At 43.0% G+C, this 25201-nt stretch overlaps 2 protein-coding genes across 2 annotated transcripts in view; both read right to left on the bottom strand.

The window, feature by feature from the left end:
- Nucleotides 1–11179, bottom strand: part of MTCL1 (microtubule crosslinking factor 1) — a 124309-nt gene extending 113130 nt beyond the window's left edge. Inside the window, exon 1 of the mRNA XM_049770187.1 lies at nt 10068–11179. Within this exon, the coding sequence (XP_049626144.1) occupies nt 10068–11144 (1077 nt within the window). The 5' untranslated portion in view covers nt 11145–11179. The remainder of the gene's footprint in view (nt 1–10067) is intronic.
- A 38-nt stretch (nt 11180–11217) lies between these two features.
- On the bottom strand, nt 11218–20356 carry LOC126004468 (syntenin-1-like). Its single transcript, XM_049770892.1, is given in 5 exon segments — nt 11218–11688; nt 11886–12074; nt 19263–19522; nt 19739–20287; nt 20290–20356. Coding segments are annotated over 5 exon segments (1536 nt in total).
- Between the last annotated feature and the right edge of the window lie 4845 nt (nt 20357–25201).

Genomic DNA, 25201 nt, shown 5'->3' with positions numbered 1-25201 from the left:
AATAAAGCCTTTAAATTCAAACAACACTAATCACAGGGCCCAATCGAGATATTAGGAAGAGTTGGACAGATTATGCCTTCAAGGAACATAAACTTTAAGTGGAATAACTGTGAATGGTCTTCAAATTCTAACATGCTTACAAATATCCCTGAAATTCCCTTCCATGATATAAAACTCAGCATTGACTCTATGACTCATTGTTCTAAAGATACAGCCTTTTGCATCATTTCAGACACACATTGGGTTATTTTCCATTCAACCAGCCTACATTTTCCATCTTCATTCTACTCCAGCACAAGCATGCAAATACGGTGGCCATAGACAAACCCTGTCTCCTCCCTTCTATGGTCAGTCCAGGGTTAGGAGCTTGCTGCCCAACAGCTCTGACCCCCTGTGCTAGCTAGGCCAGGCCTCCACCATCTCAGGGGAGCAATTGCAGAAGCAAGCAAGTAACCCAGGGAGCTCCCTGCTTCCCCCAACCCTCTCATCTTCTATGGTCCATTGTCCAGCCACAGAATTGCCCTTTCACTGGGTAATTCAGACTATCTCCCCCTTCAGGGGCTTCTGTGCCTACCCTCCCACATTGCTGCTTCCAGAGTTCAGAAACTCTCCCCAGGCTCACCTTACTCCCCCCAAAAAGCCCTCCCCAGCTCTTTGCCAACTTCAAATCACAGACTGGGGTAGTCTCCCAAGCCTGCTTGATTGTTCTTCTCTCTCCCTACCCCTACCAACCCCCTTGTCCTTTGACTCATCCTATTTTCTTACCACCTCTTATCACTATCTAATGTTATTTGTGTTTCTTCCTACTTGTTATTTGTTGCCCACATTAAAGGGTAAGTGCTTTAGAGTACTTTACTCCTCTCTGCCACCACAGAGCCCAGAACAGGGTGAATTGCACATTAGAGTCATAATAAATACCAGGACTCCTATGAATAAACAATACCAGGAAACACTTAGGAGTACTAGATCTTTGAGATGAAAAAACTGGCCACATTGCATCTTTGCTTTGTCCCAGTGCTATAGTCTAATTATGTCAATGCCTTCCATCATTGTAGTTGTAATGTGTAAAAGATGAATATCACAAAGGATTTTACTGAGGAACACTTTGGGGAGGGAAGGGATTAAAAATATGCATTTAGAGGCCGGAGAGATAGCATGGAGGTAAGGCGTTTGCCTTACATGCAGAAGGATGATGGTTCGAATCCCGGCATCCCATATGGTCCCACGAGCCTGCCAGGAGCGATTTCTGAGTGTAGAGCCAGGAGTCACTCCTGAGTGCTGCCGGGTGTGACCAAAAAAAAAAAAAAACCCCAAAACCAAACGAAACAAAAAATATGCATCTAGAAATTTTTTATTTGTTTCATCACTGATGGTTTAAATGTATCTAAAACAGGATTCACTCAGTCTTTCAAATTTATTTTGTTCAGTTAATAGCGAAGCTCAATAAAAGTGCTCTCAGACCTGTAAACTTGGAACTTCTACCTTGCAAGCATATGGTTTTAAGTTCAAATCCCTAGTGTCCAACTAGGGACATTGTAAGTATGATCACTGCTATTCGTGTTCCCTGGTGCTATGCAATATCTGACATACCACAGTCAAGTGTGTACAAGCATCACAAAAAACCTGTGCAGCCCCTAGCAAGAACCACAACTAAAAAGATGGCAGTACCTTGGCCACAAAACATCTGACCTGAATTAAATCCCCAGAACCAAATAGTCTCCTGAGCACTGCTAAGAGAGATTCCGCAAGCACAGAATCAGGAGTAAGCCCTCACTCAGCACAGGGTTTGTTGTCATTAAAAAAACAACAACAAAAATTCAAAGCCATTAATGTCTGAAGTTATCTATTACAGAATTAGGAGTATGCCCTGAGCACAGGATTTGTTTAAAAATAAGTCAAAGTCATTAATGTCTAAAGTTATTTATTACTTAGGTGCAGTTTCTTAATTTTGTTTTAATTATTCTTGCAGTGTAGAGATGAAAACAAGGGTCTCACACATGTATGCAAGGCAAGTGCTTTATCATTGAACTATATGCTCAGCTCAAATGAAAGTATTTTTAAAATGAGAGACAGCCATAGGAGGGTATAAGATACAATGTCTAAACTAGGGATGCGATTCAGCAGCAAAGTACATGCCTATGTGCATGAAAACTGAGTTCAACACTTAGCATCACCAAAAAAAAAAAAAAAAAAAAAAAAAACTTTCTATGTACAAAGATATTCTCTAGGAGAGAACTCATCAACAATATGCTAATACTTAAAACAAAAATAAAACTATTACGGAGAGATAGCACAGCAGTGTTTGCCTTGCAAGCAGCCAATCCAGGACCAAAAGTGGTTGGTTCGATCCTGGTGTCCCATATGGTCCCCGTACCTGCCAGGAGCTATTTCTGAGCAGACAGCCAGGAGTAACCCCTGAGCACCACCGGGTGTGGCCCAAAAACCAAAATAAATAAATAAATAAATAAATAAATAAATAAATAAATAAATAAATAAATAAAACTATTGATGGGCTATTCTAACTCATCCTACAAATAATTTAGAAGGTCAGATGTAAATATTTTTGTTATAAATAATCACCAACAACAGTTGCATTGAGAGAAAAAACTAGAGATATAATTGTATATATTTGAATCATCATTTTTATAATATTTTACCATTATAAAATAAATCACCCTTTATTAAGCATTCTGCCATCATTACTAGCCCTATAATAACTGTCAAGAATACATCACCCCCATTTGATAAACAAGGAAACCAAACTCCTACTGTTTAATGTGTCTGAAGTTTCACAGCTAATAAATGGAAGCTAAGCTGCAAACCCAGGCTGTCTGCCTCCAAACATACCCTCTTCCCAGTAAATGCCATAAATTACTCTCTACAATCAGGACCAATGAAACAATAATGGGCTTTAAATTGTATCTTGAGAGCCCACCATCAGCGTAAAATAACGAAAGCAGGCTACCACTTAGTGCTTGATAACTGTCTATGTACAAGTATATTCAATATTGAAATTGCTTCTTACGAAAACATTGCAAATGCACTGCCAAGATATTAAGAACCCCATTTCTAAAATGAGAACACTCAGATTCTGAGAGTTTAAATGATGTTCCAAAACAAGTCTATGTTGGAGAAAGAATAAGAAGGAATACTTTTCATAGAGCCTTGAAAAAAGTCAATTTTTAGGTTCAATGGAAAGAAATTACAAGAAAGGTAAATTATAATCCATGTGAATTGGGTAGCAGACATTTGAAAGCAAAAACTGATTATTCAGATTAGGGTCATGATGAACGGCACTTTTCAGACCAAAATAACATCAATTTTCTGATAGCATGCTCAAGTTTAAAAGAACATTGTACTAAACAACCATAAATATGCCGGCTAGTAGATGTTTAAGAAAACTGAATCAAGCAGAACACACAATGTTTCTGACAGAAATGAATTACACAGAGTAAGAGGGAGTGACTGTTGGGTTTCATACACAGAAATCAATAGGGAAAACATTATTCTTGATCTTTGCATCAACGTGGATGAACCCAGAAGATACTAAGCTAAGGGAAATAAGTCAAATGGAAAAAAGACAAACACCAAATAATTTGGTAGTACAACTCTCCTCACTGATGCAAGAGGCATGAAAAACAACAGTAACTCAAAAAAGTCATTTCCAAGACTAGTTAAGGGAGAAAGTTTGAACTGGAATACGTTCTCTGTGGGATCATCTTAAAGCTCAAGATTCGGGGCCAGAATGGCAGCACAACACATAGAGCAATTGCCTTCTATGTGACTGATGTAGGTTCAATTTCCAGAATCTCATATGTTCCCACGAGCCAGTCAGAAGTGATTCCTGAGCTTGGCACCAGAATTAGCACTGAGCATTGCCCAGTATAGCCCAAATACCTAAATAAATAAATAAATAAACAAATATAGTTCAAGATAAGATTCAAACTTAGAGGAAGTAAAGTAATGAATTTTTACATTCTTTGTTAAATAAAAATTTTCCTTTTACCTTAGTTTTATTTTGTTTTACTTAAAAACATGTTGTCTTTAAATATTCTAAGCTATGTACAATTAAACACTTTCACTTTTTTTAAAAAGAAAGATTACAAGGGGCCGAGAGATAGCATGGAGGTAAGGCATTTGCCTTGCATGCAGAAGGACGGTGGTTCGAATCCCAGTATCCCGTATGGTCCCCTGAGCCTGCCAGGAGTAACCCCTGAGTGCTGCCAGTGTGAGCCAAAAAAAAAAAAAGAACTTAAAAAAAAAAAAAGAAAGAAAGATTATAAATGAAGAAACAAAACAAAAACAAAATCTTAGGACAAAATACTGGGTTACTGGTATAGGAATAAATTGGGGTCAACTACATGGAAGTGAATAGGAACTTTGGGTGATGAGGGAAATATGTCTGTCCATAAAAATAAAATTGCTCTTAATCCATACTTTTCTGTCTAATTGACACTGTGATCAACTGACATGATACATTATTATCTCACTGAAAACTAAGCTAGTTTCAACTCCCTCTTTTTCAAATTCTGTATAGAAAATCAAATCTCAAAGTCATGTGACACAATTATTCATTCCCTTTCACCTGCAGATCACCACTTGAGTTCATATATCAAATTAGAGGAATAATGAAGCATCCTGTATACATTAGAATAAACCAAAATTAGGGCTGGGTCGATAGTAGGGCGTTTGCCTTGCACGCCATCAATGGGGGATGGACCCGGGTTCAATCCCTGGCATCTCATATGGTCCCCCAAGCCTGCCAGGAGCGATTTCTGAGTGCAGAGACAGAAGTAATCCCTGAATTCAGGTGGGTGTGGCCCAAAAACAAACAAAAAAAGAATAAACCAAGATTAAAATAAAATGTTTCCATGAAACCTCTCCAAGACAGTTTTCTCATAAATGTATTTTTTAAATATGTTGTTTCTGGCCTCACTGTGAGATATGACAAATTTTCACAGATTTTCTTTCACTAATTTTTCTATAATTCATTCCATTACCACTTACTTGTAAATAAGCAATAGAAATATTTCACCTGCCAGGCTGGTGAAGGTGGGTGGGAAACTGAGGATAATGGTAAAGGGAATCTTACATTGGTGTAATGTTGGTGATGGAACATGGAATGTCGGAAACAAATGTATTGTGAGCAACTATGTAAACCACTAGTATTTAAATAAAGCAATAAAAATATTTTTAAATGCATGGTTTCTTCGTGTCAATGATGAAAACTCTTGATCTTATTGATTAAAATGTATCCAAAGCTGAAGTTCCTTGAAACAATCTAAATCAATCACTAATTTTATGCTCCTCTTTAAATAGCCTCAGTTTGGACAGTCAGGGCCAGCATCTGTCTACTGTTGTAATAATTCCATCCTCTGGGAGTTGCAAACAGAGACTATTGTCTGCAATAATATACAAATAACCCACTTCATTTCCCTCTGGACAATGGAAACGTTCTCTGCAGAGTCCCAGCTGGAATGAAGACTGTGCAGGGGCTGCTGCCATTGTTTACCAATTGACAGCAGCTGGGACCTGTGCGCCCTGGTCTATGCTATGCTACAACCGCTCTTTCATGGGCTGAATAAAGCATGAGTGTAGCAAGCGGAATGTCAAGAAAGACTAGGAATCTAGTCTACATTAACCTTTCCCAAAGAGAGGGAGGTGGAGCTGGGCAGAAGAGGAAGAGGAAAGAGCTGACGCACTTCAGCTGCTCAGATCTGCTGCCTGTGCCCTCAAGTGGGTCTATGCCCTGTCGTCTTACCAGCCACACTGAATCCAAAGACTCACTACACGGCTTGAAATCCAGGTGTCATCTCAAGTAGGACCAGGGAAAGTGAGGCTGGGTCAGTGAGGATGGCAGGTGACCTATAAAATCCAAATGACCTTCCCAGCATCTCCCTAGGAAATCTCTTCTGTCAAAGACTCCAGTGTTATCTGCCCTTGTAGCTGGCACTAACTTTACCAAAAATAATTCTTCTGAAATCAGTGAGAAAGCAGAGCAAAATCAAGCTTGCTCGAAGGGTTCTCCATAGCTACCCTCTCTCACTGGCACTTTGTAGAATAGGATTTAGAAGGAGCAGGTGCTTACAGGAACTTACAGGATAAGTTCCAATAGCCCTGAAAGCATTTTACAAATAGGCCAATAAACTCAAAGTGATGATAATATTCCTGCAAATCTTCTCTGTGGAAATAGAACATAATTCATAAGGTCCATAATGAGTACCAAGGCTTGTCTGATTGTCTTTGAGCACTAAAGCAAAGCATGACTGTGGCAAGCAGGGGTGCAAGCAACATACCAGTAGCATTTCATGCAGGGACTCATCGCTGAGAAATGTGTCTTGGTTTGGGTGAAGAAAGATGTCAAACAGTGATAGCTGGAAATTATCACTTTGGACAAAAACTAGGAGCTAAAAGGAGGTAAAGTGACGTGAAAGATACTGTTTGAGAAACAATATTGCAAACCACAGGGCCTAAAAGGAAAAAAAAGGGAAGACTGAGAAAAAGAGTAGAAAAATATTTTCTATAGAGGCAGAGGGAAAGAGAGCGTGAGAGAAACTGAGGACATTGGTTGTGAGAAATGTGCACTGGTGACAGGATTAATGTTGGACATTGTATGACAAACTCAATCATGAGCAACTTTATATTTATAAAAAGAAAGATATCAAAGCCTTTGGACCACTGAACTCACCTGCTCACCTGAATTTCTAGAGACTCCCACATATACCTGAGTTCATCAGAGGTAAATGGGCAACAAAAAAGCTGTCCTGTTTTTCTGCAAAATTCCAACTGTCTGGATTAACTCCTTTTGCATTTTTTAGCCCTTTAACTAGGAAAGAGAAGGAACAAAAAGCAGGGTGAGAGACATTCTGTCCAGACCCACACAGCACAACAGGAGGCAAGCATTTTCTGATGCTTGCTATTTTAAAAAATCCGGCAGTCTGAGCTAAACTGAAAGAAAGCCACTTAAATTTCCTGATCAGAGAGAGACCCTGCTATGGTTCTGCAGGCTTTCGTTTTCTGCCTGATTGCCCTTAGAATTCATAGCTCAGAAAAGGTGACAGTCCTGTACAGTAATAGTGACGCAACTGACTCAAGAAAGAATGTAGCTCCTCAAGTGCTTACCGTCATCTAGTACATATCAAAAAAAAAAAAAAATCCCTGGGCTAAGTCTCTTCTCATAAAGTAACATTTGAGTTGACGGATGCTGAATCTAAACTAACTAACGGCAAGAGTTCTGAGCAATGATGGAAACAAGCAATAGGTCAAGGATAAGTTGTTATCTACCATTCGAGGAGAGTCGACAGCAGAGCAAAAGAAGTTTCTATTTAGAAGGCACATGCCCCTACCCCCACGAAATCACTGGCGTTTGGTTCTGCACTAGTGGGTAGGTTCATTGACCTTTAGAAAAGGCTACCAGGATGGCCATGTCTCTTTCAAAAAAAAATGAATCACTGAAACGATCGCTTCTGAAACAACACAAATATGCATTTGCAATTGCTTGACCCATTTCTCTTGGCTATTGTCAAAGAAAAGGCCTGGAGATGAACTTGAGCAGAGCAAATGGCCATGATACATATTCCAGGACACAGCAAGAAAATACGTTCCCCAAATCAAATAGCAGCAGTGGATTATGTGATCTTTTGTATAGAGGCTGAAAGGAATTTATTTGTTAGGGCTCCTTCACCTAAAAAAAGAAAACAGAGAAGGTCCCCTGGTGAAGCTCAACACTGGGAGCATTCTGGGCCATTAAAACAATTTCAAAGCAAGCAGCATGCTATGAGAAAAGCAGCTGCACTAGAAATCAAGATGCAGGCTCCTGAGTGAGAGAAAAGAACCACTACATACCTATTGGCTGTATGACCTTGGGCAAGTCATTTAAGGTTTTTTTTTTTTTTTTTTTTTGTGGTTTTTGGGTCACACCCGGCAGTGCTCAGGGGTTACTCCTGGCTCCATGCTCAGAAATTGCTCCTGGCAGGCACGGGGACCATATGGGACGCTGGGATTTGAACCGATGACCTCTTGCATGAAAGGCAAACGCCTTACCTCCATGCTATCTCTCCAGCCCCAAGTCATTTAAGTTTTCCTGGTTCTCAGTGTCCTTTTCAGTGGAATAGAGACTATGAAACATATATCACATCAGCAGAATGTGTACCACTAGATCAAACCTTGGTCAGTCCCATGCAAGGCAAACTTCTACCTACTGTACTACTGCTTTCATGCCTCAGAAACCTATATATTCACTGAGAATTCAATGAAATTCAACGAAAAAGCAAATGCCCAGGTGCCCCTGTATAGTCTAAACTGTCTTAAGATCAGAAATGTAAAGAAAATATTGACTCTTGGGGCCAGAGAGATAGCACAGCGGTAGGGCTTTTGCCTTGCATGCAGCCAACATGGGAAGGACCCAGTTTGATTCCCGGCATCCCAAATGGTCCCCCAACCTGCCAGGGGTGATTTCTGAGTGCAGAGCCAGTAGTGACCCCTGAGCGCCATTGGGTGTGGCCCAAAAACCAATCAATAAATAAATAAAGTTAAAAAAAAAAGAAAAATATTGACTCTTTTAATGTTTTTCCTATTGCTTAGCTTTTCATATTTGGATAAACATTGCTCACTCAGAAATTCCATAGGTCAGAGAGTATGAATACAATTCTCACCCTCAGGAAGTTTAGACTCACCAAACCTGACTCCCCATAGACTGCTGGGCCAACAGTTGCCCTTTCTCCCAACACCTCTCAACCCTGCCTTGTTACCTATTACATGAAAGCAGGAGACCAAAGCTCTTTGCCATTCTTTCTCCTTTGCTTTACTGTGATTAGTTTTTTGCCAAAACTTAGTGACCAGTGCACTCAGCAGATCGGTTGGGGCTTAAGAAGACTCAACAGTCAGCCTGCTCTGAACACCACATTCACTACCATTCACCTTCCAAGTCTTGGTCTGTGGTCTCATTGCCCCAAACTGAACCTGCATGGAAAAGGGTCAAGATTGCTAAGAAAAATGACCTGATTCAATCTCACCGATTTGAGAGATATACTGCCACCTCAATAGAAGAAGAAACGTGAGGGTTGTTTCTTTTTTTTCTTTTCTTTTTTTTTTTAAGTTATCTTGAGAATTGGGCCTGAGAGATATCTCTTATCTTAAGATATCTCTTACAGCCAGTAAGGTGCTTGCCTTGCCTGTGGCCCACATGGGTTCTGCCAAGAATCCCATATCACCCCCCCCCCCAAGTACCTCTAAAAGTAACTCCTGGCTCCAAAACACACACATATCTGAGGATTAACAACAAATCAAAACTTTGCTTTCAGTACAACCTTGTTTATTTGATCAAGTTGCCTAGATTGTCTTGATCCACACCTGCTTCCAACATGGTCTAAATTAGAACGAGCATATCCATACTCCAGGTCAGAAAAATAAAAGGTGGATTTACTAGACAACCCTCCAGCTCCTGCCTCACCACCACTGACACCACCACCTGCAGGCTCCGTAGAAGGATCCTAGCTGCTGCAGCAGCCAAGCCTATGGAGTCCCTGGAAAGTGCCAGTGTGGGGAATCAGCTGGCCTCTCCAGGTACCAAACCCAGGAGGGTTCGCAGACGCTTACAAACAAATGGCCGGCGGGCTGTAGCCCAAGCTAGACCACACACAAGGTAACTAGGAGGTTCAGAAGCTAAAGCCAGGGCGGTCCCAGCCCTGAAGGGGAGCGCAGGCTCCGGTCAGGCGCTGAAAAAGAGGAGCAGCCGGTGGCCCAGAGTGTCCTCCCCCACGTGGCCGAGCCGAACCTCATCCAAGCGACCAGTTACTTCACTGGACAAGGAGGCTAGCTGTGGGGGGGTGGGGTTTTCCTGATGAGTCCCAAACAAGTCCACAGCACGTCCACGTTTCATCCAAGGGAGGAGCAGAACGAAAGAAGCGAGACCAAGTGGATTCGAGGCTTCTGCTGCGCTTCCCATAAGTTTTGGCCTTTGAATGCTCCCCAAGTCCTGCTTTCACCGCGATGGGAAAGTGGGGGCCGATATCAAGCCTCTCGCCCCAGACCCACCCACCCTCCAGGTCCCCAAGCCACTCACTCACCTTGAGATAGTCGTTCTCGGAGCGCAGCTCCTCCATCTCCCGCAGCAGTTCCTCCTCCTCGGCCGCCGGCACTAGCCGGGGCTGCACGTTCGCACTGGGCTCTTTCGGGGGTCCCGGCCCCAATCGCTCCGAGGGTTCGCGGGCCTCGGCATCCTCCGCCCCTCCGGGCCCGGAGGGGACCCCAGCAAGGCTGCTCCAAACGCCGGCACAGACGCAGGCGGGGAAGGGGGGCGCGGCGAGAAGCGAGGGGCGCTCGGGGCTGCCGGGGAGGGCTCCCAGCACGGCGGTGCTCAAGCAGGCGGGTCCCCTCGGGGGTTCCCGGTCGCTGGAGCCCGTCCCCGACTCGGCGTCGCTGCTGGCGGCGGGGAGGAGGCGCTGCTCGTCCGACAGCGGCTCGGAGGGGCAGTCGGAGAGGTCGGAGCTGCTGTCCGTGTGGCTGATGCGCGCGCCGGGCGCCGGGGAGCCGAGCGCCGAGGGGACGGCGAGGACCACGGCAGGGACCCTGGCGACGGGAGCCGGAGCGGCTGCGGCGCGGAGTCCCGGAGCCCCGGAGCCGCCCCGTTTGGCTTTCCGGCCCTTGGCAGCGGCGGAGGCGAGCTCGAGCCCGGGCGGCGGCGGCGCGGCGGGTGGCTTCCCCGCCCGGGACAGCGGCTCGGCGTTGGCCGCAGCGCGCGCCGCCTTCCTGGGGCCCGGAGCGGCCTTGGTGCCCCCCGCTGCCCTGGCGCTGGCGCCGGCGCCCGGGGGCGGCTTGTCCTTCGCGCCCGGAGCGCCAACGCTGCGCCTGGAGAGGCGGCCCTGAGCGGCCGGGGGCCCGGGCGAGGACGGCGCCTTGCCCGCGAGGTTGGGCGAACGCGGGGCGGCGGGCGCCGAGGCTCGGCCGGAGGAAGCATGGGTGCTGGCGGCCGCGGGCCGTCCGGGCAGGTCCTTGAGGTAGGGTCTGGCAGGCGAGGGCGCTCGGTGCGGCCGCCTCCGCTCGGCCAGCGGGTGCAGGTGGTGGTGGTGGCGGTGGTGCTGCTGCTGGCCGGGAGGCTGCGGCTTGGGCTCCGGGACGCCCGTGGGGCCGTTCAGCGTCTCCATGGCCGGAGCCCCGGGCAGCGGATGCTCAGGGCGGCAGCGGCGGCGGCGTGCAGCCAGCCGGCGCGCTCGCTCATCACGGTCCCCCGGCCCCACCCGGTCTGCACCCCGCGCTCCCGCGCCGCTCCCCCGCACCCCCGGCCGCCCAGCACCCGCGGGGCTCGCCGTCGCCACCGCTGCCAACTCGCCCTCGCTCGCTCTTGGCGCTCAGGTCACCGGCACTGGAGGGGTCCCGGCCGATCGCATCCCCTCCTCGCACGCGTCGCTCCGGGCTCGCCGGTCCGCCACGGCGATCGCGCACAGCGGCTCTGTCTGACCCACCCGCGGCGCAGGCGGCGCGCTCCCGGCTCCCGCGCCCCGCGCCCCGCTCCCCGCCGCGCACGGCCCCGAGCGCCCCGCTCCGAGAGGTGCACGCGTGCGCGGGCCCCGCCTCCGGCTGCCGGCACCGAAGGGAAAGGCGGGGCCGGCGCAACGCTGTCCCCGCGCCCTCCGCCCTGGCCACGACCCTCCCGGCTTTGGGGGGGCTGCTGAGACTGTGCAGAAAATACTAATAAAGGTGGAGGGAGGAGGGCTCTCGCTATGGGCACAGGCAATTCGGGGGGGGGACATTGGAGGTCTAGGAGGGACAGGTGGGGTCCCCTCTACAGCGTGCACCCCTCTGCTAGCCTTTCTATCTAAACTCCGGCCCCCTGGATTCCCAGCAGCAGGGCCCGCTCCAAGCCGTGTCTGTGAACCCCCCCAAACTCCTTTCAGGCCCGCGCGCATCCGATGCAAGCTGGGAAGCTGCATCCAAGCGTCAAAGCAGACGCAGCGCTCTACAGTTGGCACCTCGAGTGGCCTAGGGAGCTCATAGCTGGACGGGGTGCCCCGGAAATCTGAGACACAGCTCGCCCAGCGAGGGGTCAGCGAGGGAACCCACATTAACAATCCCGGCTGCCAGCCAAGGCACAGTCAGACGTTTCACCGGCTTTGTTTTATTGAATCATCCCCACAAGCCAAAGACAAGGTCTTCTCTAGAGGCAGCGGTCCTCCCAGAGGTGAAGTCACTTGTTTGGGGAAACCTCAACCAGGCCTGGGGCTGAGCAAGTGTCTGCACCCCTTTCCCCGACTCCCCCTTGCCTCTTCATTTCTCAGGCTTGTGTGTTTTCCTTCTGTAGGATGACATCCAGCTATTAGCCCAACAAAGGCAGTCCCCCAACTTCCTTCTTCCCTAAACCTCTTCCATTGATATGTAAAACCCACTGGATAGGTACTTTTGTCACACTCTCCACCGTCCCCCTCCTGGTGGATGGATTGGTATCATAAAGAAAAGTCAGTTTGGGCTTGGCCCTGGGAGGTAGACACAAGAAGCCACTCTAAAAATGCCACTGTCTCCTTGACTTCCCTGACTGACTTAGTGTATTATTTCTCTCCTCTACCCTGCTTCTTCAGACTTGGCTGCGTGAGATTTAGAAATACGGTGCATAGGATGAATTCACTAGTTCACTCTAGTTTTATTTTACACCGTTCAGGAGCCAGGGGCTTCGGCTATTGCTGTTCAATCTCAGTCTCAGTTTCTGACACCCCACGACCTCAGGTACCTCTAATGTTTCATTAGAAAATGCGGCAGCAAATGGGTGAAAACAAAGTGCAAACTGTCAAATGCTCTTCACATGTGAGTTGGGATTATTTTCCCAGCCTTAAATGTTGAGTAATAACCAGAGCCAGAAGGTCCAGCCCGTGTCTAGACTTGAGACAGCCCAGGAGCAGTAATTATAAGTAGGTAGGGTCTCACCTACCAGCTTGGGCAGCTTGGCATTTGCTGAACCGACAGGTTGGCCTGTGAACAGTGGACATCCCAGAGCAGAGGCTGAAGGTGGAAAAGGCAGGTGCTTTAGAATTGAGATACCTAAATTTTAAATGAGTGGGATCAACTGTCCTGTCAAAAAGTGGACACTGAGCTTGAATCTGTGAAAGCAATTAGTGGATTTTAGATTTGATCTTAAATTTGGGGGATTTAAACATGACTGCACTATGTGCTTAGAAATATTCCCACTGGTGGTGAGGATGGGCAGAAGCAGGTGGTTAGTGGTTATTGCGATAAGCATAGATGAGGGAGCAAAGGGTAACAGAATTTAAAGGCAGGAGTAACTGAAACCTGAGAAATATCGCAGTGCAATAGCCCTTCACCCAGGTTCACAACAGCCATCACACACACACACACACACACACACACACACACACCAAAACTAAAAACTTTATCCCCTGATCAGGAGTATAGACTGCTCAAACTCAACACTATTTAAAAATGCACCAGGAAAAACAAACGCACCAGGAGACAAAATGCACCTTTTGCACAACTTAAAGGAGTGAGGCCCCCAAAACTAAAGTGTACATGTTGCCTGTCATGGTGCAATACCAGACACAAGATCCTGGGGTGACCCCCTGAGCACTGCCAGTGCTCAGTCCCCTCTGCCATAGAAATAATTAAAAGTAGTGTACAACCCTTAAGTCTGCTGAATGTGTATGCAAGGTGTTTGAGTCAAGCCAAGTGACATCTGATATAAGCAACAACAAAAGAGATGTCGGGCAAAGAGAAAAGGAGACAGATTATGAAACTAAAAGGAAAATATAGACTCCAAAATTCATTATCTTAATCACAAACTGTCTACCTCTGTCAAAAGTATGTAGAATGGGCCCGGAGAGATAGCACAGCAGTGTTTGCCTTGCAAGCAGCCAATCCAGGATCAAAGGTGGTTTGTTCGAATCCCGGTGACCCATATGGTCCCCCGTGCCTGCCAGGAGCTATTTCTGAGCAGCCAGCCAGGAGTAACCCCTGAGCATTGCTGGGTGTGGCCCAAAACAAACAAACAAACAAAAAAAGTATGTAGAATAATGTGATCTTTTAAAAATAAAAGGTATAAAACCCAACTACAAACATCTTTTTAATCATGGTGCTTAAATAAAAAAAATTTTTTAATAAAAATAAATAAAAAGGTACATCTGGAGTTCCAGGTTGCCAGAAACTGTCCTGCTGACTTGGTCCTGAGAGGCACTACTGAGCTCTGGAGACAGCCAGGCTCTCTTGTGCTCTGCGCCACTATTGAGTGAATTGTTTATCCGGTAATTTCTATGACTGTGTGACAGATCACACAAATGTAATCCGAGTCTCCTGTGACACAGTTATCTACTAAGACCTCAAATTGAACTACAGTACTTAGAAAAAAAGGACTCTGGCCAAAGAAAAAGCGTGAAAGGTGCAGCTGTCCCTTAGAGGGCACTGTAACGCTCTCCTTCTGGGTGGGCAGGGGACTAGAGTGGAGCAAGATTGGTTCTTAAAGCCCCACTGACTAGGGTCCAGGACCTTCCATCTGTACCTCTCTGAAGACCCAGAAGTGTCCAACACCCTCACATTGCTGAAGAATTGACTTCAGGACTCAGCACAGTTCACCATATACATATACAGTCTTGCAAAAGCCCACCTCAAAACTGTCACATTATGTTGGTCAGTCTCCAAAAAATATTACGCAGAGAATCACAGTGTTTGTTTCCAGCTCCCTTTCCTCTCAGGTAATAAATCAAATGCAGTTTATCCTACAAATCATTAATCTGGTCATTATTTTTGCTGGTCCTTGCTAGAAAGTATTTAATAATGTGTTGTTATACTGTTATTTCAATGAATTATAGACATAAAGAGATATGTGGTGCATTATAAATGTTTTGAAAATGCTAGTGATAGTTATGCAAAAGTCTGAAACTTTAAGGCTTTGTAAAAAAAAAAAAAAGCTTTTTTTCTAAGAAAGAATAATGCAGTCCTTGCTCTTCTCTTTCTCGATGTGGAGGGAAGAACTCATAAATGTTGGGTTTTGAAGTTTCTGGTTTAACTGATTGGATTTGGCTAGTAGGAGGCCTAATCAGGAATGTAACAGTTCAGGGACACCAGGGACTTTCTTTCCCCCTCACCACCCAGTTTTAGGATCACAGTTGGCAGTGTTCAGTGTTACTTCTGGTAGGGTTCAAGGACCTTTTGTGGTGCTGTGCACGAGATGTTTGGAGTTGGCTGCATACAAGGTTAGTGAACCTCACTCCTTATATTATCTCTCCAGCCCTCCTTCCCAAACCAGGGAATTGCTTGTGTGTTTGGGGAACACACGTAGGGTATGTAATGCATGATGCTTCAGGGCCACTCCTGGCTGTGTTCAGGATACTATATTGTGCTAGGAATAGAATTCTAGGCTCCTGCATATGAAGCCTGAGCTCTAGCTCTGCAGACAATTTCTAAACTTTGCTAAGTTTCAACTAGCCTTTTATGGGGCCTGGATCGTCTCAGCTTTTACTAGGCCACCATCTCAACTATCAACAACTTTGCTCTCCAAACCTTGCTTTCCATTCTATCTCTATACTAAAGATTTTCTGTTGCTACATATCTGGGTTACTTCATTGCCTTTTTTTTCATACCCCTTTTGTGAAATGGGTTATTTCATTTTTGTGGTGCCAGTGATAGAACCTAGTCCCATCCCTTTTGACTCTTGAGTCTACTCACTTCTCTATAACCTGCTCCATGCCTTTTGCCATCCCTGTTTTGTCAATAACTGCCCTGGTCATGTTCAAGTTTCTCTTAAACACCACTCAGGACTGAATCCCAGTACTTTTGACTACCTCATTAAAAAAAAATATATCATTGAATTAAAGAACCATGATTTACAAAGTTGTTGATAGCTGAGTATTTCAATACTAATCCCATCACCAATGATCCCATATTCCAACATCCTGCAACTCCCACCCTTACCCTCATCTGCTACCTTATAGGCACATTACAAAATTTGGTGATTTCAGCTTACATTTCATGTTTTCAATGTTGTTGAGTCTGTATTTTGACTATATAGCTATACTTCTTCACCACATCACCAATATACCTGTATTCCCATTATTTCTCTTTTTCATCTTCCTGCCTTGATTTCTTTCTTTCTCTGGCCTTCTCCCTAAGCTCTGAGGTCAAGGGTGATCTCGGCATCACCCCATTATTATATTACATTTCCTCATCCAATTTTATATAGACAGATAAGCAATATTATCCTGTGTTTGTCTTTTTTTTCTTCTGGCTCACTTCACTCAAAGCGGTATCTTCCAGTTCTAACCAGGTTGTAGCAAATTGAATTGATTTCATCATTTCTTGCAGTTGCATACCTATGCTACCTCTTTTAAAAGAAAGCAGCTTTTCAAATCAAAGCTGGACCTTGTTTTAGCTGAACATGTACAACTATGTTTTATCTTAGATCATTTTGTAATGAGGGCACCACCCACAGAATTTGCCAGCAGTATATCACCAGTGTTCGCCTTTTAGCAATTGCCTCTGAGTAGAATTTGACTGCTTGCCCACATAGATTGTCTCAGATATTTGTACCTAAGCAAAATTTGTTGATATATTATTTTGTTATAAATTACATTCTTATTATTTCTTTTTTTACCCTCATTGAGATAAGTAATACATATGTGTAATATATTCACACATTTGGGAAGTAGTACGCACACAACTTTGTTACATGATACTATAAAGGCTTTAGTAAGAAAAGGGATGCATGGCATGGGCAGTTTGATATGTGCCAAGACAGAGGGTTTGCTCCTGACCAGGAGGAGCTGGTGCCCTAGAGGATGCCCAGGGGTGGGGCTGGAATGGAATCCCTTCCAGGAGAAAAGAGCAAATATCTCAGTGTCAGTTTCCTATAGGTGGGGACTGCAGAACTGGTGATTGTAAGCAAGGTTCTTTTTTTTTTTTTTTTTTTTGGTTTTTGGATCACACCCGGCAGTGCTCAGGGGTTACTCCTGGCTGTCTGCTCAGAAATAGCTCCTGGCAGGCACGGGGGACCATATGGGACACCGGGATTCGAACCAACCACCTTTGGTCCTGGATCGGCTGCTTGCAAGGCAAACGCCACTGTGCTATCTCTCCGGGCCCATAAGCAAGGTTCTTTTACTCAATTAAGGAGATTGTATTTCCCCATAAGAGTTTTTTTCATGGGCCCGGAGAGATAGCACAGCGGCGTTTGCCTTGCAAGCAGCCGATCCAGGACCAAAGGTGGTTGGTTCGAATCCCGGTGTTCCATATGGTCCCCCGTACCTGCCAGGAGCTATTTCTGAGCAGACATCCAGGAGTAACCCCTGAGCACTGCTGGGTGTGGCCCAAAAACCAAAAAAAAAAAAAGAGTTTTTTTTCATGTTTGATAAATTTAATTTGTAGTTTGGACCCCTTTCCTCTTACAAGATAGCTACTAATTTAAAAACTATAATTTTATTTATTTATTTATTTTGGTTTCTGGGCCACACCCGGCAATGCTCAGGGGTTGCTCCTGGCTCTATGCTCAGAAATCACTCCTGGCAGGCTCAGGGGACCATATGGGATGCCGGGATTCAAACCACTGTCCTTCTGCATGTGAAGCAAATGCCCTACCTCCATGCTATCTCTCCGGTCCCTAAAAACAATCATTTAAAAAACCATCTTAGAATGCCTGACTTGGAATTTACATTTCAAAAAGATGTGAAATAAGCAACACTAATCAACACTCTCTCCCTTGTCTGATGAGTAAGATGTCTATTCTAAAAGTGTTAGGGAAATCAGTATGTTATATTGTCATCTTTTAATTTGGAACATTACAGGTTTCACCATACATTTATATTTTAAAAGATTTAATGAATATAGTATATGAATAATGAATATAGGCATAAATCAGTAAGAAGGGGGAAGTCATATTAAAGAGATACTACTGGTTTGTTTACAGGGAGGATTCAGAAAATAGAAAACATTACCAGGAAAAGTTTTCAGACTCAAAGAGCTAGGTTACATAATATTGGGAGGATGATGTCAGGACTGGATATTAGCCCACTTAATTCACAAATGAAAAAAAGGGGGGAGCACCAAAAGTTTATCCTACATAATATAAGAATTTTTACATTAAATATATAGTGATTTATTTAATCGGAAAAATATATGGGTCACTTAGAAGAAAGAAGTTCCCACTACACAGTAAGTAAAATCTTAAATGTAGCAAAGTAGGCATGCTATATAAACTTGGTATGTTGTTCTGGACTAGAATGCATTTTAGTTTAATATAAAACTGCATTTTGGATTTAAAAAAGCAGCAATTATGATATTTTGGCTCTTCTTGTAGATACTTAATATAGGGTTTTGGAGGGGAGCCATACCCAGTGATGCTCAGGGGTTAATGCACTCAGAAATCACTCCTGTTTTGGGGGATAATATGGGATGCCAGGGGATCGAACTGCAGTTCGTCTTAGGTCAGCCATGTGCAAGGCAAATGCCCTACACTGCGCCACCGCTCCGGCCCCAATGCTTGATTTAGTTAAGGTGACAGTTTAAGCATATTAAGTTCAGGTAGTTAAAATGTCATGATAATCAACACAACCTCTTGCAACCTACAGACACTGCTTAATGCTTACATGGAATGATTTAATTGGCTTTATGTACACACACACACACACACACACACACACACAAACATATATACATAGAACTAAAACATCTTATCAAAAACAGTCATTCTGGGGCCAGAGAGATAGCATGGAGGTAAGGCGTTTGTCTTGCATGCAGAAGGTCAGTGGTTCAAATCTTGCATCCCATATGGTCCCCTGAGCCTGCCAGGAGTGATATCTGAGCATAGAGCCAGGAGTAACCTCTGAATACTGTCAGGTGTGACCCAAAAACAAAACAAAACAAAACAAAAAAACAGTCATTCTATAGTAACACACTTAAAATGCAAATATGTCATTGAGTTAAAGTTAAGAACAGCACTACTTGATATTTAGGATAAAGGTGATGAGTTCTAAGACAACAGAAAGCATGTATCAATCATCCTAATCATAATGGCTTGTAGAATATCAGGTTTCCAGTATTGAAACTAGTCTATGAAAGTCAGTAAATATTCTGCAAAGTTTCACATCTGTAAAATCAGGATAAGGCTACAACTATCTTGAGTTCTGAACAAGTTAAGGAATCAAACAGTGAGATTCCCAGCCATAGAGAGAAAGGTCTTTATGCAGCATCTACTCTCTGGCTCCTAGAAAGCTTCTTGTGCATAATAAAATTGCAGAAGTACACTGGAATAGTTCAGCAAATGTCCATGGTACCATGATATAAACCTCACAAATGACATGATCCATTAGGCTTTTCCTAATGCTTGGGGCCATCCGTTTAATAATACGTTCAAAGATAAAAGCAGGCATGATTGTGATAGCAATGACAGTTCCAGATGTTGACAGTATGTTGGCAATTTGAGAGTCCTTCGGCCCATTGACATTCTGTCCATTGATTTCACAAATGTTATGCTCTGTGAGAAGACTGTTTCTGACTGCAGAACTGTCTTTCACTATGGGTGTTAATTTCCCATATTTTTAATTTTTTAATTATCTTTATTTAAACACCGTGATTACAAATATGATTGTAATTGTATGATTATGTATGTATGTAAAGAGCACCCCCCTTCACCAGTGCAACATTCCCACCACCAATGTCCCAAATCTCCCTCCTCCCCACCCCACCCACACCTGTACTCGAGACAGGCTTTCTAATTCCCTCATTCATTCACATTGTTATAATTTCCCATTTTTAAAGATAAAGCCAACATATCCAGCACTGTCCTTATGCATGGTAATTGTACGTTCAAAGGGTCTATCACAAATAGTCATAGTTATCTTCTCTCCAAAAGCCCATTTGAGCACCTTGTGTGCTTTATCAGAATTCCAGCCTGCACAGTTTCCCCCATTGATCAGAAGTATTTGGTCACTAAATCTCAGACCAACCAATGAGGCTGGAGAATTTGCTTGGACTAGCTGAACAAATATATCATTATCTATTGACTTAACCCTGAGTCCAATTTTCCCATCTTGGTCCTTATACAAAATGACTTCACAAATTCCTTGCTTAATTTCTGCTCTTTGAATTCCTACATCATTACCAGTTACAGGAACCACCATATAGTTCATACTGTAAGGTCTTACTACCAACTGCCCCTGCATTGGTGCCTCAGGGAGTATAGCAATATTTGCACTTATTTCTTCTTCATTTAAACAAAGGTCCATGTACTAAGAGAGTTCCGTAAATAATTTAGGATAAAGACTTGCATCTTGAGAGATGGGAGCAGAAGCTTTGGACAAGGTAAAGCAGTTTGAGCCTGGATTGCTTTGTCTACTTTCAAGTCTTCAAGAGACAGGTACAGAGACATTTTTGCAGGATATTTTTAGGCATTAGGGAGTGAATTCCAAATCAATGCTGCCAGTCATGGGTTCAGTCTAACTAGCCACCATACAGATTTTGATGTGTATAGCATATCCTGTGTTTGTTTTAGATCATGTGTGTGTGTGTGTGTGTGTGTGTGTGTGTTAATTTCTGAGTGTTTTTGTTTTTTATGTTATCCCTGACAGTGCTCAGGGATAGCTCCTGGTGGGGCTCAGGAGGTCCATATTCAGTGCCAGATTGAATCTAGGCTGGCTGCATGCAAGGCAAGCACCCTATCCACTACAGTATCACTCTGATCCATATTTGCTTTATTGCTATTTACTGCCATTTCTTTCTCCATGACTTTCTTTAAATATATATAAAGAACTGAAATTGAAGATATCAAATATCACTCCTCACTGCTTTGACTTTCTTGGTCAACTTCCACAATCATTTTACATACAAAGTAAGAGTGAGTTCAATGAGAAGCAAAAATGAATTTCTGGATGATTCTGTAGAAGACTATGGAACCTATGAAATGTTTCTGGGTAAAGTAGAGAAATAGGCCACTATATAATAAAATACAGATAAAATATCACTATTTTTTAAAGCAAGTTATTTTTTAAAATATTTTTATTTAAGCACCATAATTACAAACATATTTGTAGTTGGGTTTCAGTTATATAAAAAAAAAGTATACCCCACATCACCAGTGCAACCTTCTTGCTACCAATGCCCCCCATCTGCATTCTCACCCCTCAGCCCTCGCCGGTCTTCTAGACAGGTATTATATTTCTCTCCCTACCATTAATTTGTGCTCTTTAAATTTTCACATTGCAAAAAGCCTGCATTGTCATGATAGTTATTTCTCTAACTACACTCACAAATCTTTGTGGTAAGCTTCATATCATGTTCTGGTCCTTCCAGCCCTCATCTCTATTGTCTCTGGGTATTATTACCATACTTTTATTTTTCTTAAATCCCACAGATAAGTGAGGCTATCCTGTATCTCTCTCCCACTGATTCTTTTCATTCAACATAATCGTCTCCATGTGTTAGGTTACACCTTACTTTACATAATACACAGATCATCCCTGGTTCCTTTGTATGTTTGTTTACAACTTGGATTTACACCAAAACAGAGATTATTTTACTTGTAAATCTGATGGGACTGACTCCAGATAGCCTGAGCTATCTGTCCTTTCTGCCCCACCCAGGGATGGTCTCTGAACTAAAAAAAAAATGGCAGTTTTGGCAAGCAGCTTGCTCTCCATACAAGGGAGAAGACTGCCAGATAACATGGTTTGGATTATTTCACATGTGACCCTGATTGAGACTTGTTCATCTGAGGTTGGAGGTACAGTGCAAGAGGTGATTTTACATCAGTGTCCAATCATGTATAGGAAAATATCATGGATTTACTTTTCCTGACAGCTGCATAGTATTCCATTGTGTAGATATACCACAGTTTCCTTAACCACTCATTTGTTGTTAGGCATCTGGATTATGTACAGATTCTGGCTATTATAAATAGAACTACAATGAACATAGGCATGTAGAAAGAATTTTTGTATCATGTTTTTGTATTCCTAGGATACAATTCTTAGGAGTAGTATTGCTGTATCAGATGGGAGCTCAATTTCCTTTTTTTTTTTTTTAAGAAATATCCACATTGTTTTCCAGAAATGCTGAACTAGATGGCATTCCTACCAAAAGTGAATGAAAGTTCCTTGCTCCTCATATCCCTGCTGGCACTGATTATTCTTGTTCTGTATGATGTCTGCCGGTCTCTATGGCATAAGATGATACCTCATTGTTGTTTTGATTTGCAACTCATTGAGATTAGTGATGTAGAGCATTTTTATATACCTATTTGCCACATCTATATTTTCTTTGAGAAAGTGTCCATTCATTTCTTCTCCCCATTTTTGTATCGTATTAGATACTTTATTCTTCAGTTCTGTCAGTACCTTGCATAACTTAGATATTAGCCCCTTATCTGATGGATATAGGGTGAATAGTTTCTCACATTCCGTGAGTGACCTTTGTATCTTAGTCACTGCTTCCTTTCAGGTGCAAAAGCTTCTTAGTTTAATGTTGTCCCACTTGTTTGGACGGTGGTGTTTCCTCCTTGAAGATGCTTTTGGTCTCAGTATCATAGAGTGTTTTACCTATGTGTTTTTCTATATACCTTATAGTTCCGGGTTTGAGATCAACATCTTTTTTTTTTTTTTGGTTTTTGAGCCACACCTGACAGTGCTCAGGGGTTACTCCTGGCTATCTGCTCAGAAATAGCTCCTGGCAGGCACGGGGGACCATATGGGACACCGGGATTCGAACCAACCACCTTTGGTCCTGAATCCGCTGCTTGCAAGGCAAACGCCGCTGTACTATCTCTCTGGGCCCGAGATCAACATCTTTAGTAATTTTATTTGACCTTTGTGTATGATGTTAGATGGAGATTCGAGTTCACTTTTTTTCATATGGCTGATCAGTTGCCCCAACACCACTTGTAGAAGAGGCTTTTCTTGCTGCATTTTGCATATCTTGCCCCTTTATCAAAGATTAATTGTATGTCAGTGAACATTCTCTGAATACTAAAGACTATTCTATTGATATAAGGGTCTGCCTTTATAACAACCATGCTGTTTGGATGATTATTGTTTTGTAATAAATTTAAAGTTGGGGAACATGATGTCCCACATCTTACTTTTCCTAAGGGTTGCTCTAAATATTCATGGGTGTTTATTATTCCAAATGAATTTCAGGATTGTTTTATTCACTTCTTTGAAGAATAGCATGGGTACCCATTGAGGAATTGCATTAAACCTGTACAATGCTTTGGGGGTGTTTCATTTTAATGATGTTAATCCTCCCAATCCATGAGCAGGATATGTGCCTCCATTTCCTTGTGACCTCTTTTATTTCTTGAAGCAATATTTTGTAGTTTTCTTTGTATAGGTCCTTCACTTGTTTAGTTAAGTTGGCTCCAAGGTTTTGAATTTCTGTGGAACTATTGTAAATGGGACTGTTTTTCTAAGAACCAGCTCTTCTCTATCGTTATTTGTGTATAAGAAGGCCATTTATTTTTGCATGTAAATTTTGTAGACTGCCTCTTTGCTATACAAATTGTTTCTATAAGCTTTTTGGTAGAGTCTTTAGAGTTTTATAAATAGAGTAGCATGTCATCTGCAAACAGTGAGAGCTTGACTTCTTCCTCTCCTATCTGGATGCCCTTGATATCTTTTTTGCCTAATTACAATGGCAAGTACTTCCAGTACTATGTTGAATAGGATTGGTCAGAAGGGGCAGCCTTGCCTTGTACCAGATTTTAGAGGAAAGGTTTTTATTTTGTTACCATTGATTATTGTATTTGCCACGTAGGGGCATGGCCTTAACTATAGTGAGAAAAGTTCCTTCCATTCACATCTCATTGAGAATTTTTATCATGAATGGATGTTGGACCTTATCAAATATTTTCTCTGCATCTATTGATATATTTATATGTTTTCTTTCTTTTTTTGATATGGTGTATTATGTTGATTGATTTATGTATGTTAAATCATCCTTGCATCTCTGGAATATAACCTGATGGTCATTTTGTATGACAATCTTGAGGAACTGTTGGATTCTATTTGCCAGAATTTTGTTAAGTATCTTTTCATCTATGTTCATCAGGAATATTGGTTTGTAGTTCTCTTTTTTCTTTTTTTCTCTTATTTTGTTTCTTTTTTCTCTTTTTTTGTTTTCTTTTTTCCTTTTTTTTTCCTTTTCAAACACCATGGCTATAAGATTGTTCATAATACATTTGTTATTTTTTTCCACAGTTAAAGTTATACAATATACAATACCCTTTACCAGTGCACATTTCCCACCACTGACATCTCCAATTTCCCTCACATCCTCCTTTATGCCTTCTCCCCTGCCTGTCTCTGGGACATACATTTTTTCTTTTCTCTCCTCTCCTCCACCACCCTACTCTCACCTGTCCTCTTCTCCCTCTTCTTCCTCCCTCTCCCCCATCCAGAATGTCTGGACTAACTTTTATGAGGAAACCAATTCCTACACTTCAGCCTCATCACCATAGAACAGAAATACAGTGCTACCTTCCCCTCTGCACTGCAGAAGACCCATCTGAAAAACAGAAATGGAAAACAACTGGGGAAGTAGGAGACAAGCTGTTTGCTGTTTTTCCTTGAGCAATCTTTTTTTTTTTAGATTAGTATGTACAATTTTAAGTAACTAAATTGAATCATCTAGAGGAAATAAACATAGTTTTAGAATCTCACAGCCATTCAAGACTTAATGGAACAAATAGCAAAAAAACACCAACAGACATATTCAAGAATGGAAATTGAAACTAAACAAAAACAAAAGTGCAGGTCCAGATGGTTTTACAAGTGGTTTCTTAAAGGTTTAGAGTCAAAGGAGCACTGTAAAAACAGTGTTAGAGTGGCAATTATCATTTGCATAGGCCAACCAAAGTATGGGGGACATGGAAAGGAAAAACATTGGCCTAAATACAAGGAGACCTTACCCCTGAAGTTTCCTGACATAAGTCCAATTCTAGGCTCCAGGCAAACTAGTTTGTCCAATCCAGACCATTGTCTGTAGTGCCAATACAGGTTTATTTTTCACACAGTCTTTGTTGTTGGTATTATGTTTCTGTATTGAAGATCCTGGAATCTGTAGATCCTACATTGAAGTCAGGATGGTGTGTAGCGTCGTCTAATTTCAACTCACAATTAAAGGGCAATGCAGAAAGCCCTGTCCAGTACGCAGGTCGTCATTGTTTAAATCTTCTCAGTGTTAAGGGAAGACTCTTTTGAGTAAATTGATGTCAGAACAGCAG

Source organism: Suncus etruscus, chromosome 3 (assembly GCF_024139225.1).
Source record: "Suncus etruscus isolate mSunEtr1 chromosome 3, mSunEtr1.pri.cur, whole genome shotgun sequence".
Lineage (NCBI taxonomy): Eukaryota > Metazoa > Chordata > Mammalia > Eulipotyphla > Soricidae > Suncus > Suncus etruscus.
This window is presented reverse-complemented; position numbering and strand designations above follow the sequence as displayed.